General features: G+C 36.4%; 1 protein-coding gene across 1 annotated transcript; it reads right to left on the bottom strand.

The window, feature by feature from the left end:
- Positions 1 to 5,218: 5,218 nt before the first annotated feature.
- MBLAC2 (metallo-beta-lactamase domain containing 2) lies at positions 5,219 to 17,124 on the bottom strand (the record flags this gene model as incomplete). The annotated part of the gene is made up of 2 exons (XM_084233175.1): positions 5,219 to 5,604; positions 16,671 to 17,124. The coding sequence occupies 2 exons, from the start codon at positions 17,122 to 17,124 to the stop codon at positions 5,219 to 5,221; spliced, it is 840 nt and encodes a 279-aa protein (XP_084089301.1).
- Positions 17,125 to 17,403: the final 279 nt, after the last annotated feature.

Here is a 17,403-nt window from a genome sequence, read left to right as displayed (position 1 = left end):
TCCTGCACTGTTGTGGGAGTGCAAACTGGTCCAAACACTATGGAGAGCTGTGTGGAGATTTCTTGACCTACTAAACATAGAGCTTCCATATGATCCAGCAATTCCACTCCTAGGTATTTACCCAAAGGACACAGAAACATCAATTCCAAAGAATACCTGCACCCCTATATTTATAGCAGCACTATTTACAATAGCTAAGCTTTGGAAACAACCCAAATGCCCAAAAATAGATGACTGGATCAAGAAGATGTGGTACATATACACCATGGAATATGACTCAGCAATCAAAAAAGATAAACACATGCAGTTTGCAGCAACATGGATGGAGCTAGAAGGGATCATGCTCAGCGAAATAAGTCAGAAAGAAAAAGAAAAATACTGGATGGTCTCACTCATAGCAGGAATCTAGAAAACCTAAATAAGAGACCAGGAAAAAGACTAATCAATACAAAGTAAAAATCAAAATCAACAAGCAACTATAAACTAGAGACATACTACGGTGGGGGGGGGGTTGGTTGAGGGAGGGGCGGGGAAAGGAAGGACTAGATTCAAAATAAGGGGGGGGTGCAATTGTAAGGGGAATATAACCAAAATGAAAATGCATACATTATGCAAAGATGAAAAAGATGTAAGAATTATATAAAATAATATATTTAAAAAATACATACAATTTAAATTCACTGCCAATAAAAAATTTAGAATAGTATTTTTATAAAATGTTTTGTGCTTATATATACATCTTTTGTAATTCATTTCAATTTATGATTTATTTTAAAAAAACACACTGTACTGAATCAAATACTATGGGAATAAACAAATGAATGTACAAATAAAACTATATTAGGAATATGTTCAATATCAAGCCAGACAGAGTTTTGGTGAGTTATTAGGGAAAATGAGACATAGTGGGGAGAAGGAACAAAGTTATTGAGTCATTGGTCAAGGAATCAGGAGAAATACATTAATATTAGAGGATTTGTATTCATTGAGCTATTTACTTCATTTCAAGCTACTTAAATTCAGCATAATTGTATGTATTTATTGGCCTTTTGTGTTTTCTCTGAATAAATTGTCCATATAAGTTATTCATTTTTTGGATAGCTGTGTGGGGGGGTGCTCTAGAAAACTCCATCTTCTGTCATTGAGTTCCCTATGAGAGGCACCCACTGGCTTGGAGGTTCATCTTACAAAAACATTATGAATAGAGCTGAAGCTAAAGTAAAAATTTCTGAAGAATTCCTGACTTGATTACTGGGATTTAATTATTCTGCAAAAACTCCTCTTTCATCTTCCTGCCAAGAAGAATATGAATTCCCTCCTAAGATTTCAAAAAATAGCCAGGAAACACAGATAATAATAAAGTGGTAGCAAGGATGAAAGAAAATTTCAAGTTCATGTTAGGCACTCGTTTTGTCTACAAGTTTGAGAGGTTGCAGTATGCGGAGATACTGGCAGATCAACATGATGCACCAAAGTCCCAGTTGTGTCCCACTAAAAGTTTGTTGTGTCCCACTAAAGCACCACACCTGGTGAGATTGCAAAATTTGGAATAATGTTGGTCTGTACACCAGTGCTTGAGCAGATCTTTGCTTTATTTTGCTTTATTTCTTAGTTATCTGTGTGATTTCTTAAAATTCCTGGTAATGCATTCCACAAGTCTGTTTAGTGCCAGCAATTATGAAGTGGGACTCCCGGAGAACCAACAGGAAGCTCTATGATTGGTGTCAACACATTTTTATTCTTAATCTTTCTCTTGCACAAATGATATAATTTGAAAATGTTAATGTATAGCTGAAGTGATGCTTGTTTTTTTCTTTGATTTTTAAAAACAGATAATAAAAGGGGTTTTCTTTTTTCTCATTTCGAAGTTGCTACCAGTATATTCAAGGATGGACAACAGACATACTCTAGTAGTCCATTGCTTAGTCGAAAAAGCTGCTTTTGAATGCTAGTGCTTCTGTCACTGTGATGCTATGCACATTTATGTGTTAATGCTCTATGACAAATACTATGATTGCTAGTGCCAAAGGTCCAATTCAGTGTATGTAATTAAACAAACTCACTCCTTTCTTTGTATGGTGCTTAAAGAGCCCACCCTTTACAAATCATTCATGTTGTTCCTTAGGCATCTTCGCTTTGTTCAGATTATTGATGAATGGAGGCTTGATTCATGGTTTTTGTGTTTGTGTCTAATGCATGTTTTAACATAACAGACACAGTGCATTGTGTATTCAGTTTTCAGAAAAAGTGATTCTTTTAGAAAGTGTTTTTCAGAGATTCAATAAATTTTTCCTTTGTTTAAAAAAAAATACCAACTACAGGTTGAAATAAAATGTCCACTTTAATATTTATCACACAAATGTTTACTTACACTTATCTGAAAATTATGAGGACAATTTGTGCATGTCACATTCATATTACTATCCATATAAGAACATTTACACACAGATATTTATTCAACTATATCAGGATAACACACAAGGTTTTTATTAGTTATAGACTTCTCCATTAAAAACAAATACCAAATAAGGAAAATGAATTTCCAAAGATCAAGTTATCAACAATATGAATAATATAAACTATTTCTAAATGTCTTACATTTTGAATTTGAATTATATACTATTACTTCCCAAACCATAAATTATAACAAAGGGTCACTGTCAGGGTGAAAATATATATTTTTAAAGCTTTTTTTTAAAATATGCTTTTATACTTTAACATCCCTTGATTTATTCTTGGCACATGTGGCATCTTGGAAAGTAAAAATACACTTTGCCAATTTTGTCATTGTGCAGGTATTAGAGAAAGAGCACAGTTTGGGAGGCAGACAGACCTGTGTTCAATTACCAGCTTTGTCCAAAGTTTTCTTGCATGAAGCTGGTCAATTATTTCTTGGCACTGGGGCCAGGATTAAGTTAAATAATGCATATTTTAAAATGCATAGCATGGGCACTAAATGAATGCTAGATCCTTTCCTCAATTTAATTCCATTGAAGCACTAGCAATAATATATCACAGTCTTATGTTTTGGTACAATTTGAAAAACTGAAAAAAAAATGAGAAGTTTAAAAATAAAATCAATGTACTTTGAAAAATCACACTCTTAAAAAATAAGGAAATCCTGTATCAGGCTTAAATATTTCTCAATAAAACTTAGTGCCTACTATACCCTGATTTAAAAAAAAAAAAGTCCTAAAGAATGATAAAATGGTCAATGGTTAAGGACTTTTGGTTTGTTTTTTTTTTTGTTTTTTTGTGCTACTGATATAAAAATAATGGCTATATTTAAGGCTCATTAAGTGATTTTTTGTAGTTGCCCTGAACCAAATCTATATTCTTGATGTTGCACTATCAGTTAAAACAGACCTACCACCTTGAATGACTATCATAAAGAAACTCCAAGATATTCTACATTGGAATAATCATGACTTCCTTATTGAGTTTAAGTAATGGTTCATTTGGTGGCATGTGGCATTACAGCTTGTCTGTCATTAGGATGATTTTTATATGCATAATCACAAACCCATCTTTCTCATCCTTTCTCTGAAAACTAAATTTAAATTTCAGAAGGAATAACCTACTCTAGAAGGCAATGTTTCCATCTCTATTTCTGGATCTTTTCGTTTTCCATCCTTACCATCTAATAAATCATCTTTCTAAATCTGACTCAAAAACTCCTCCAAAAACCTTTCTCTAACCAAACTTTACAACCCTTCATTTATGTCCCTGACACTCATGTATAATTTGTATTAACATCAACCTGCATATATTATTTATTTTTTGTTTACCTTCTACTTCCAGCTAAGATAAACTCACTTTGACTTTTTAAGCTTCCACAGTGTTTAGCACAATGCTGTGCATGTATGTACGTGATGATTCTTATGCACATGGGGTATGTATATTGAACATGGGTAGATGTAGGGAAGGAAGTTTCATAATTTTTTAGAAATCAAAATTGATGGACTTTCTTAATATAAAAAAATATGATTTCCAAAGCTATCTCAGTTAGGCTTTAGATATGTTAATAATAAAAAGGCAGTGGGGAAAAACTGTTTAAAAAATCTTTATGAAAGATTCCAAGAGTTTTTAATAAATTATTAAGAGCACCAAATCAAAATATTTTACGGAATAGCGGCATAACCTTTCCTATAACTTTACATATATAGACTCCATTTCATTCAAGACAAAGAATACTGAACAGGAATAGGTGTTGTGAATCAGGATTAAAAAAAGGCAATTCAGTTGAAGTCAATATCTAATGCACACCTTGCAATTAATTTGAAAAGCTTTCTGCATGTTATGTTAGTAAAAGAATGGTTTATGTTAGGATGTTGTAGTTCTCTTGGTGTTTTGATACTATAAAATATGATACATATACTGAAGCTGCTATTTAACAAGAAAAATTTTGTTTATAATAGCTGTTAATATTAAAATAGGATATATTAAAAAATTATTTTCAATGTGTATATTTTCAAATTTGCCTGACAGTGTCCTTTTGAGAAATCTGACAGTTTGTATTTAGATTACAAGCATTTGAATTTCACTTTTATGATTAAAAATATTACACTTACATAATAACAAACAACAATATATATTAGCTTTTTACTGAAGCACTCTTGCAATTATATTTAAAGCTTTACAATAAAACAAAATCCATTGTTGTTTTTGTAAGTAAAATTACACAACACACAATGTACACTATAATAACATTAAGAATAAATAAGTAAAATGAAGTATGAAATGTTCAGTACCATAACAATGGAATGTTTTAGCTCTCATTCTAAATGTTAATTTGTATTTTTGTATTGAGTTCTAATGTATTTCAAACCCAAGAAACATCTCTAAATAATAAACTAAAAATACCAAGTTTGTTGTATGAACATAAAATATTTTGCCTGTTTACCAAGGTCATCTAGGAAATAAAATAAGACAAATGGGAAGCTAGGACAGGTCTTTTTCTTAGAGTAAAAACCTCCTTGCTTTTGAAAATATTACAAGATGATAGCTTTGGCAAATAATAAGCTTATTTAAGCGGTTTCTTATTTGGAAGAAAATAATTTAAACTAAGACTTCCTTTTTTGGCTTATTCATTCTCAATCTTTTTTTCTATAATATACAAAAGCACTTCTTGAGATGCTCACTGTTATTCATTTTAAACAGCACAAAATGAATTGGATTAATTTACAGAATTAATCAAAATAGATTATCAGTTCACATACTAGGGTGAGGTCCTAGAATTTGTTACACGTAGGGCTAAACTTGCAAGAGATCTCATGGCAAAAGTAGAAACTTTGTGACATATCCCAGCTTTTGATATATAGTTAGAAGCCAATCGAAAAAGCCTTTCAGCACCAAAGGTATTGAAGTGGCCAGGAAGCACCTTCTCAACCAGACCTCTGTCCACTAATTCTATCAACCGTTCACAGGTTCCAACATAGTCACTTATCCTGCTGTATGGGAGCCAATCAATCAGTGATCCATCATACACAACATCTCCACTGAAGAGAATCTTTCGGTCTTTGTCATGTAAGCAAATACTGCCCCTGGAGTGACCAGGCATGTGCATAACAGTGAGCTGTCTGTCACCAAGATTGATCACATCCCCTGCAAATGGAAACAGAGTTTACAGATAAACATGTTGCATAATTGACTTTTAAGCATTTAGAGACAATAAGAGCATAGTATTCAACAGTTTCAAGAGATTGGGATAGATGACACTTTAATTTTATTTCAAAAAACATCATACTTCTTCATGATGACTTAAAATAGTGAGTAATGTGGAATACTGTTTTTGCAGGTTGTTATAACACATTAAAGAAGAGAAGATTCTGTGGTCAAATAACTTTGGAAAGTATTGCTTTAAAGTAAATTAAGCATCTTTCTTTTCAAGACTTAGTTTTTAATATGCTGTGCATTGTGGAATATATATATATATATATATGTATATATATGTTCTGTTTTCCAGAACATCCGTGGCACCTGTTAATATAATTTATTAATGGTACTTTAGTGAATATTATATTTTAGTCTCTTGTTCTGTCAGATGTGGGAATTAAATCTTGAGGAATCAGGATAAATTATTATATTCTGGCTACTGCTATTGCTATTAGTAGTAAACTGTCCTTAATCTCCAACTCTGGAACCTCATGTCATCTGTCAGTATCCATTAACCTGTGGCAAGCTAACTTGTTAAATTTTAAGGGTAAAATCTCATACTTTTCCCAATAAATGGATAGTGAGGAGGATATAAAGCAATATTAAGAACAAAATTGGTGGGGTCTCCCTGGTGGCGCAAGGGGTTAGGATGCAACCTATGAAGCTATCCGCAGCCACTGCAGCACAAGTACATTCCTGGTCAGGGAGCTACCCACATGGCGCAGCAGACCTCTCCTGACTCGCCTGCTGCTCTCTGCAGCAGTGTGTTTCACTCGATCCACCTGTTCTGCTCCCCCTCTGTCTCTGGTCAAGCCTCTCACGCCCCCTACACCTCTGGCCTGTACCCCAGTTCTTGAATGCATAATAAAATAAATCTTTATTTACTTTTTAAGATTTATTTTTTATTTATACAAGAACCAGGGTACAGACCAGATGAGTGGGAAGGTGAGAGGATTCATCAGAAAGAGCGGGGATCAGAACAGGCAGACTGACGAAATACACTGCTGAGGCGAGTAGTGGGTGAGACAGGAGAGGTCTGCTTCGCCATGTGGGTTGCTCCGAGACCAGTGGACAGCTTCACAGCTCTGCGCTCAACTGCCTGCGCCACCAGGGAGGCCCTAAAATAAATCTTTAAAAAAAAAAACAAACTTAGTATTTTAATGGATTTAAATCAGTACTAACATACGTAAATTGCTACATGTTATAGATTCATACTGTTACCTCTAGAGCAAATACACACATACACAGAAGTAAAAAATCAGAGAAATACAGCTAAAAGCTAATAAAGGAATTAAAATGGTATAATAATTGGCATTTGTTAAACATAAAAGATGATAATAAATGTGTAACAGAGGGATAAATAAAAAATAAGTGTAGGTAACTACAAAATGGAGACCTAAATACAACTGTATGAATTATGACATAAAATATGAATGTAATAAACACTCTAATCAAAGACAGTGATTGTAAGACTAGATAAAAAAGGAAGATCTCTATACAGTCTACCAGTAGGGAACTGTAAGGTAAAAGATAAAAACAGACTGAAAAAAATTTTTTACCATAAAATATAAATAATCAGGGAAATAGAGTGGCTATGTTAATAAGACAATACAGATTTTTACATAAGGAATATTACCAGAAAAAACAAGTATGTTTTATGAACATATACATTCAATCTGCACATTAAAAAAATAAAAATTATAAATATATATATGTATCTAGAAGAAATTAAAAATGCATGAAGCAAAATTGATAGAAATGATATGAGAAACAGTTCAATAATTATGCTTAGATATTTAAATATTCCTATCTAAACAATTCAAAATAAAAGTAGATAGAAAATAAGTAAGGATGCAGAATACCTGAGTGACACTATCACCAGTTTGACCTAATTGACATATATATAATACTTTAAACCAAAATAGCAAAGTACTTTTTTCAATTGCACAAGAAATACTGACCAAGGTGTAAAGTTAGGACAATATAGCAAGTCTGAATAAATGTAAGACACATGATACAAAAAATGTGCTCTGACCAGAAAATAAGTAAATGAGAAATCAATAGCAAAAATAAACATGAAACATATCTCAAGATATACCAAGTAACATCACACTTCTACATAGCTTATGGATCAAAGAAAAAAATCCCAAGAGAGATTAGAAAATATCTTTAATTGAAATTAAAATAAAGTAAATATAAATATAAAAATAAAATAAAACATCACAATTTATGGAAAGCAGTTAATGTAAAGGTTAGAAATTTACTACTTTAAGTGCTTATTTATAAAGGATTAAGTGTTTAAAAACAATAACCAAAGTTTCTACCTCAATAGTTGAGGAAAAAGAGCAAAACAAAATAAGTATTAAGGAAGAAATGATACAAGTCAGAACAGAAAAAAATGAAAGATCAATTATCAATAGAGAAAAGGATATTTAGTTGGATCTTTGAAAATAGGGACAAAAACTGATACATTTATGGCTAGACAAAAGAAGAAAAAAAATAGAGAAAACATAAATTGCAAAAAATCAGGAATGTAAGAGGAGATAACACTACAGAGTCTCAAGAAATTAAAAGTGTAAATGAATGTTACGAACAATTTTAACGCAACAAATGTGATTTAGTTGAAATAAAAAAATTCTTGAAAGAGATAAGTAATCAAAAATGACTGATTAATAATTTAAATCTTCTCACAAGGAAATTCTGGGCTCAAAGATGGTGTCTGTCATTTCTGTCCAAATTGAAGATCAGACTATATCAATCCCATATTAAGATTTTCATAATAAAAACTTCACTCAATTTTATCCTTATAAAAGTGAAAGACAGGGGCCTCCCCAGTGGCACAACCTATGAAGCAGTCCGCAGCCACTGCAGCACAAATTCAATTCCCAGCTGGCCAGGGAGCAGCCCACATGGCACAGCAGACCTCTGCTGACTCGCCCACTGCTTCCCTCAGCAGTGTACTTCGGTGGAACTGCCTGTTCTTATCCCCACTCTATCTCTGGTGAGTCCTTTCACCCCCAATACCTCTGGCCTGCACCCCAGCTCTTGTATACATAAATAAATCAATCTTTTTTTAAAAAGTCAAAGTGTAGAAAAAAAGAAAACTATAAAAACAATATTCTCAATATCCTTATCAAAATTTTGGCAAATTAAATGCAGCATTTTTTAAATAGGATAGTGATCAAATTGATTTGATTTGACTTCTACAAAGCAATTAATGTCAAATACCATAATAATAAAATAAAGGAGAAAAATCATATTCTCATCTAAATAGACGTAGAAGCATATATGACAAAATCCAACCCTTTTTCATGATAAAAAAAAATTCAGCAAACTAGAAATAAACAGGGATGGTCCTCAAGTTGATAAAAAGGCATCTATAGAAAACCCTAAAGCTAACCTCTCATTGAATGGAAACTTTAAATACTTTCCTCCTAAGGTAGGAATAGGCTAGAATGTCTGCTCTTATTTACCATTCTGCTAAAAATTTTATCTAGTGCATTAAGCTAATCTTTGATTGAACAGAAATAGCGGAGAATAGCAAATGCTCCCCAAAGGCCCTGCCACCAGTAAAAAGAATAAAAAGACAGTGCTCTGATGGCATTTCCCTACCCCAACCCTTGGGACTAGAACTGACCTTATGAAGTCAGTCCATGCATGCAATGCATGCTCTGAAGAGTCCACCCATATTTCCCATCAGCTCCTGCTCAGATGGTAGAGTCTGGAAAGGTCTACCTTCTACCATTGAGTAGAAGGGCACCACTTACTGGCTTGGGGATTGCTCCTCACTGTTCATCTTATACTAAGAGGGAAATTTACAGCAATATGGGCACACATCAAAAAAAACAAACAAACAAAAAACAGCTCAAATGATCTAACCTGACATCTTAAGGAATTAAAAAAGAACAAATAAAACCAAAAGTCAGTAGAATGAAAGAAATAATAAAAATTAGAGTAGAAATAAAAAAGTTAAAAAGATCAATGAAACCAAAAGTAAGTTCTTTAAAAAAAATAAACAAAATAGACAAACCTCTATCTAGGTTCACAAAATAAAAACGGGAGAAAATTATTCATAAATAGAATCAGAAACAAGAGCAGGAAGTCACAAGAGGCATCACAAAAATACAGATCGTAAGAGACTACTCTGAAAATCTTTATGTCAGTAAATTGAATAACCTAGAGGAACGCTCAAATACTTAGACGCATGCAACCTTCTAAGTTTGAATTAAGAAACAGAATACCAATTATAGGCAAGTAAGTTGAAACTGTATTCAAAAGTCTTCCCCAAACAAAAACCTAGGACCATATGGTTTCAATATGAACTTCACCAAACCTTCACAAACTAATACCTATTCTCTATCACTTCCAAGAAATTGAGGATGAGGGAATGTTTCCAAACACATTTTATGAGGCCAACATTACTCTGATACTCTGAGAAGATCATATACCACAATCAAGTGAGTTTCATTTCAGGTATACAAGTATGGTTCAACATCTGCAAACAGATCAATGTAATTCACCACATCAACAAAGGAAAGATCAAAATCACAAGATCCTATCAATAGATTCTGAGGAAATTTGACAAGTTTCAACACCTATTTATGACAAAAAACTCTCAAAATAATGAGGACAGGAGGAACATACCTCACCACATAATAAAGGCAAAATGTGACAAACCCACAGCTAATATCAAACACAATAGTAAAGACCAAAGTTTTTCCTCCAAGAACTTCTACAAGGATGTACACTTTCACCTCTACTATTCAATGTAGTATTAGAAATCTACCTAGCGAACTCGGGCAACAGAAATTTATAAAAAGCAATCCAAATTGGGGAAGCAGCAAAGCTATCACTATTTGAAAATACTAAGACCTCCCTGGTGGCCTAAGGGGTTCGAACCCCGGCTGGCCAGGGAGCAGCCCACATAGCACAGCAGACCTCCCCTCGCCTGCTGCTCCCTTCAGCAGTGTATTTCAGTCGATCCACCTGTTCTGTTCCCTCACTCTGTTTCTGGTGAATCCTCTGCCCTGCACCTGGTTGAATCCTCTGTGCCGCACCTCTGCCCTGCACCCCAGTTCTGGTGATCCTCTGCCCCACATCTCTGCCCTGCACCCCAGTTCTTGTATGCATAAATAATTCTTAAAAGAAAAAGAAAATAACAACATACAGAAAATCCCAAAGACACCATTAAAAAAATAAATAGTACAGTGATGTGACAATCAAAATTATTGATTTTGTAGTACGGTTGTGTTCCTGTACTTAAACTAGAAGAAAATGAAATCAAGAAAATCCCATTTGCTATTGCATTGAAAAGAATTAAATACTTAGGACTAAACCTATCAAAAGGTTAAGGAGAGTACTACAAAAACTATAAAACCCTTTAAAAAAGTAGATTCAAAAAAGATAAACACATGCAATTTGCAGCAACATGGATGGCGCTGGAAGGGATCATGCTCAGCGAAATAAGCCAAAAAGAAAAAGAAAAATACCGGATGGTCTCACTCATAGCAGGAATCTAGAAAACTTAAATAAGGGACCAGGAAAATGAATATAAGAAAGTGAAAATCAAAATCAACAAAAAACTATGAACCAGAGACACTTTTAGGGGGGCGGGGGTGGGAGGGGAGGGATTGGGGTTAGAATGGGGGGGTTGCAATTGCATGGGGAATATAACAATAAAATTTATAAAAAAAAAAAAAAAAGTAGATGACGGGCCTCCCCAGTGGCACAGTGGGTTGAGCACAGCACTGTGAAGCTGTCCGCAACCTCCGCAGCACCGGTTCAATTCCCGGCCAGCCAGGGAGATTCCCACATGGCACAGCAGACCTCTCCTATCTTGCCCACTGCTCCCCTCAGCAATGTATTTCAGTCCTCCTGCCTGGTCTGCTCCCTGCTCTGTCTCTGGTGAATTCTCTCACCCTCCCATGCCTCTGGCCTGTACCCCAGTGCTTGTATAAATAAATAAATCTTAAAAAAAAATAGGTTTAAAAAAAAAAGTAGATGACAAAAAGAAATATTTACATTTACAGGCTGGCATGTGACCAGATGCCATCTGTTCTACTATTCCAGATAGCTGCAACTAAGTAGTGACCAAGGTCCAGGCTGAAGCCATTGGTGGCAAGTTGGTGGCTCTCCACAGACATTCCTCATCACCAATGGTTTAATTGCCAAAACCCCAGCCATTTTAACTACCAAAAGCCTCAGCAGCTTAACTGACCTTTTAATTAACTTTAACAAGACTTGTAAAAGTGACAGCACTGGGATATAATTTTTTGAGAACTTGATAGTTGAATGGGTACAGAATTCCAGGTTGGAAAACAATTTTATTAAAATAAGGCATTGTGCTTTCTTTTTCTAGCTTCAAAGTCATTCTGATTTGCACAAATCACCTTTTTTTATTTTAATTTTCAGAAGCTTGTAGACTAATTTTTGATCCCAGTGTTCTGAATTTTACAATAATGTGCCTGGATGTTTTCATGGATGTTTTCATCCATTATACTAGGAACTCTATGGGCCCTTCACTATGGAAATTTATACTCTTCAATTGTGGGATATTTTTATGAATTATCTCTGTCTGTGCACCTATTATGCCAATGTTGGATTTTCCACACTAGTTCTCTACTGTTTATGTACTAATTTTCATTTTGCTTATCTGTTCTTTTTTCATATTGTTCAGCCATATCTTCTATTTCTGATATTTTAAATGTGTACGTGTGTGGTTATTGTTCTGTTTTTTTTTTAATTTTATTTTTATATTCCCCATACAATTGCAACCCCCTTATTTTGACCCCAAGCCCTCCTTTCCCCGCCCCCCACCCTTCATAGTGTGTCTCTGGTTCAAAGTTGTTTGTTGATTTTGATTTTTTTCTTTCTTATAGTTACTCTTTTTCCTGGTCCCTTATTTAGGTTTTCTAGATTCCTGCTATGAGTGAGACCATCCGGTATTTTTCTTTTTTTTTTCTGGTTTATTTCACTGAGCATGATCCCTTCCAGCTCCATCCATGTTGCTGCAAATTGCATATGTTTATCTTTTTTGAAAGCTGAGTAATATTCCATGGGGTATATGTACCACATCTTCTTGATCCAGTCATCTATTTTTGGGCATTTGGGTTGTTTCCAAAGCTTAGATATTGTAAATAGTGCTGCTATAAACACAGGGGTGCAGGTGCTCTTTGGAATTGATGTTTCTGTGTCCTTTGGGTAAATACCTAGGAGTGGAATTGCTGGATCATATGGATCATATGAAAAAAATGTTCAATATCACTTGCAATCAGGGAAATGCAAATCAAAACTACAATGAGATACCATCTTACACCAGTGAGAATGGCACATATTAAAAAAACTAGCAACAACAAATGTTGGTGAGGATGTGGAGAGAAAGGAACTCTCCTCCACTGCTGGTGGGAATGCAAACTGGTCCAACCACTATGGAGAGCTGTGTGGAGATTCCTCAACCTACTAAAGATAGTGTTCTGTTCTTTTTAAAGCATCCTATTGTCTCATAAATACCATAAATGCAATAGCATCTGATACCCCTGATGGTATTAATGCTAGTATTTCCCTCTCAAGTTGTTTTGTTATTTAATATTTGATCTCATGTTAGAGATTTTCTCAGATTTTTCATATGTGGTTGCCTATTTAACGGGGCAGTGGGGTGGGGGTGGGGGGAGATAAAGGGTGTTTAAAGCACATGCACATGACCTAGTGACCCAGGTTTCACTGCAGAGATCCAGTCAAGAATTTCTTAGACATCAGCATCTTAATCTCCCTCTAGAGTTGGGCAAATTTTCATATAAGATTTTTAAATAGTCTACCTGGAATGTAGGGGGGAAGTAATGATCTGGCTCTCATCCTCTGGGAAACTAGTAATGATTTTTTACACACACACAATCGTTTGGATATCTCTAATGGGTTTGTAGGTATGTATTCCTCCTATTTCCCATACTGAACTCCTGAGCTCAGTAATTCTTGGCATTCCTCAACCAAGAAAGCCTTTTTACTTTCCCCAGAGAACAAATTAACTGGAAGGGAGAGAGGTATTCAAACTGGAAGGAGGGAGGAACATGTACTTGGGGAGGTTTCTAAAGATTTAACAATTACTTAAATGACTTTCAACAAATTCTATCTATATTAGTTTTCCTCCCTTCCCCCCACTAAGGAACCAGTTACTGCTAATTTCTGAGCTGGGTTCCTGCGGTGCGGGATTGGCTCTTGATTTACCATTCCTGCTAAGTAACCACATTTATTCTCCAGCATCCAATGTGGATTTATACTTAAAATGATACACCATGGTTCCTTCAGTTTTGTTTTTTTTTTTGGAGGGGTGGGAGTGTGGGGGCGTAGGTGGAAGTCAAATTATCTATAGATGTGTTTACCTTTCTGGAATCTACATTTCTGTTCCTAAATGGCTTAAGTTCCTTGAAACAACTGCTCTAACATCTTGGTGACTTTGAACAACTTTTTTTTAACATCTATAATAGAGATCAAAAGGCCTGCACTTTATATCACTTTAATACTATGAAAATAGGTAAAAATAACATGTGCCCATTCAAGAAAATATGCCATATCAACCTTAGGTTTATTATCATCTTCTTATAGGAAGATACTATTTTCACTACTACGAGAGCCAACTGTTTTTCCATTAGATGATGCACTGTATCATGATCTCTCCTTGTCCTCCTTGTCCCTCATTTATAAGTCGGCTTGGGTTAGCGATACAGTACAGATTTATGCTACTCCATGACAATTTAAATGAACTATTTGTTATTTAAACTATACATCCAGGAAAACCGTAAAAATTAAAGAAATGAACATATAAAAGATTACATAGCCGAACATGAACATTAACCTCAGTTGAGTAAATGAAATGCAAAAAAAACAATGACGTCAGCATCTTTATGTGCTAACTAAAACAATGAAGACTTTATGTGGTTTGGATATATACTGTTCAAATATGTACATAACTGTGTATGAATTTTAATATAAATATTTTATATCTCCTTCTAGGCATCTGATTACGATAATAGTAAGTTAGCAGAACACACCATTCAGAAGAAACAGGAAATTAATATTCCTGAGAAGAGAGGAAATCAGATAATATTTGAGATGGTAAGAGATCCAGCTCCTAATGAAAAACAACTTTTAATTTAACACAGTATTATCACCTTCAAAGCGTTTGGTAAATATTAAGCTTTCTTTTCACACCTCTGAAGGCTTAATGCATCATACAGGTAGCTTGCAGACACTTTGCAGTTCCAAAATACTGTAATTCTGTCATCCACTGGGATTTAGAAAACCTGGATTCTAGTCCCAGCTTTCCTCACACTGACTATGTGACCTCAGGCATGATATTCAGGCCTGCTTGAATTCTTCATATATAAAATTCCTATCACTCTATCACCATCATTTCCTATTGCTGGCACAGGAGCAAAAGAAAATAAATCAAAAGTAATTTATTCACTTTAAATATTATATAAATACTAACATAAATATTATTTTTTGGTCTGAGTGCCAGGATTCAGTCTGAATATTCATCAATTGCACAGACAGAGACCTCCAAAAAGTATTAATTTTATCAAGAAATACAGAAATTAAAATACATTTAATGTTAAATGTATCTTTTATCTCCAATTGTCGGGTAATGTAAGAATTCCATCAAAGCATTTTTTTTTAATCTTTAGATTTAAAATTTTAATGCACACTTTTTTGGTGGGGTGTGAAATATAGAGTCTTGCTTTCTGTTTTTTTATATTTCAAGTATGAAGATCTCATCTGTAATTTGAATTGATTTTTGTAAAATATTTCATTGTCACACTGGTCAAAGTGAATCTCATTGTACCATAGCAACTGGATCTTTCTATCTCTTATAGGAACATTTTAATAAATTAAATTGGTAATTAAGATGGTTTCAAGATAGAAAGGAAAGAGGGGGGGTTTCACATCCTACACAAAATGGTCATAATATATTTATGGGGCAGAATTTATGTATGATCTGTATATTTTGATCTATTGTGCCTTGGCTCAAATCCTATCTTTTGTCTCTATATTGCTCAGTGAATGCAGCAGGTCATTTAATTGGAGGTTAGTGGCCTCATTTCAAATGTGTTGTAAAGATGAAATGAAATCAACAAAAATATTCCCAAAAAATTAACATACAAATATTGCTGCTGTGGCTAATTAGCTCAATTATATTAAGTGCCTGCATGTGGTTGGCAGAAATGGAGCCCTATTCTATTAGTTTCTCTCAGAACTCCATTCTGTCTTTCACAGAGTCAGAGGCCCATACCAAAGTGCACATACTTTACCATCCACCGGAAACAACCTCCTTTTTAATCTTCCTCAGGCCTTTCATTCAGCCAGACAAGATACCTCTCATAATGTAAGACTCAGACATATTCTATTTTTTTATATTCATTATCAAGCTATTTCTCTCCTGAGACCACCAAGAACAGAATCCTATCTGGAAGATAAAGAAACACAAGCAGATTGCTCTCAAATGGCTTTCTAAGCCTACAGGTGGGAATTGCTCATACCCAGCAGGGACCATTGATGGAGTGGGTGAAGTCAGCAGTTCTCAAAAGCACAGAACATGACATGCGCTCTAAGTGAGGTGTCATTCCTTAAAAGTCGTCTTGCTAGAAAAGCGCCTAGAAATGTCACACAGGTGCTAAGGAAAAGAATGAGACGTTCCTAATGGCAAGTCTGCGTCGTGTTACTACTGCATCTCACACAGGAAACTGACTAGGGGGTGGGGCCAGCTTTTACAGAGTAAAAGGCACTGCTACTACACCATGCCAGCCAGGGCAGTCTTGAGTAGGGAAGGATGGGATGGCCTTGCCTCTCTGGTCGAGAGGGTTTTCACGCCAGGAAGGAAGAAATAATAGTATTTCTGCGCTGTGACAAAAACGAGCCCTTGCTGCTACGCAGGTTCCCAACATGCATCCCTTGGACAGTTCTCCCCCAATCTCCCCCTCCCTCATAGAGAGCGCGCGCGCCCAGAAGGGCCCTAATATTACCATCCTGCAGGATGAGGGTGGGCTGCACCGCCTGCACTCGGAACTGCCTGGCCCTCCAACCCGGGCTGGGCGCCCGCACCACCTCACTATCAGACAGCCAGGTCACGGTCTCAAAGTTGTCCCCGCGCGCCAGCGCCTCGGCCTCGGCGTGATGCACGGCCACCCGGTCGAACTGGTAGAGGCCGCCGGCATGGTCGAAGTGCACGTGGGTGGCCACAGCTAGCAGTGGCCGGCACGCCGCGTCCTCTTTGGCCTCGCGATCCTGCAGGAGGCCGGAGGAGTACAGGTACTCCGGGAGGCTGCGCAACCCCAGGCCCGTGTCGATCACCACATCCTGCTCGGAGCCGCGCACCAGCCAGATATTGGCGCGGTTGCCCGACTCATAGAAGCGTTCCTGGATCCAGAAGATGCCGTCGCCCAGGGACTTGTGGGCGTACCACTCGAGCGCCGACATGCTGGGCAGGGCTGCGCCGGGAGCGGTGGACGAGGGTGTGCGCCTCCCCGCAGGCTGTCCAGACCCGGGCGCTGCGGCGCTGTGGCGCTGTCCGCCCGCAGCCAGGGAGGGGGTGCGCAGCGACGCGGGGCGGGAGACGCGGGGGTCGAGCTAGGAGGAAGGATGAGCCGACGCGCTGCCTGGAGCGTCCGCCCAGAGCAGGGGCTGCTCGGCCCGCACCGCGGCGCTGGGAGCGGGCGCAGCCCTAGGAAGCCGCGGCCCCGGGGCGCGTTAATGCAG

The sequence above is a fragment of the Talpa europaea genome (genome assembly GCF_964194135.1).
Source record: "Talpa europaea genome assembly, chromosome: 5".
NCBI classification, from domain to species: Eukaryota; Metazoa; Chordata; class Mammalia; order Eulipotyphla; family Talpidae; genus Talpa; species Talpa europaea.
The sequence above is the reverse complement of the archived record's forward strand: the minus strand, read 5'-3'. Positions and strand labels throughout refer to the sequence as shown.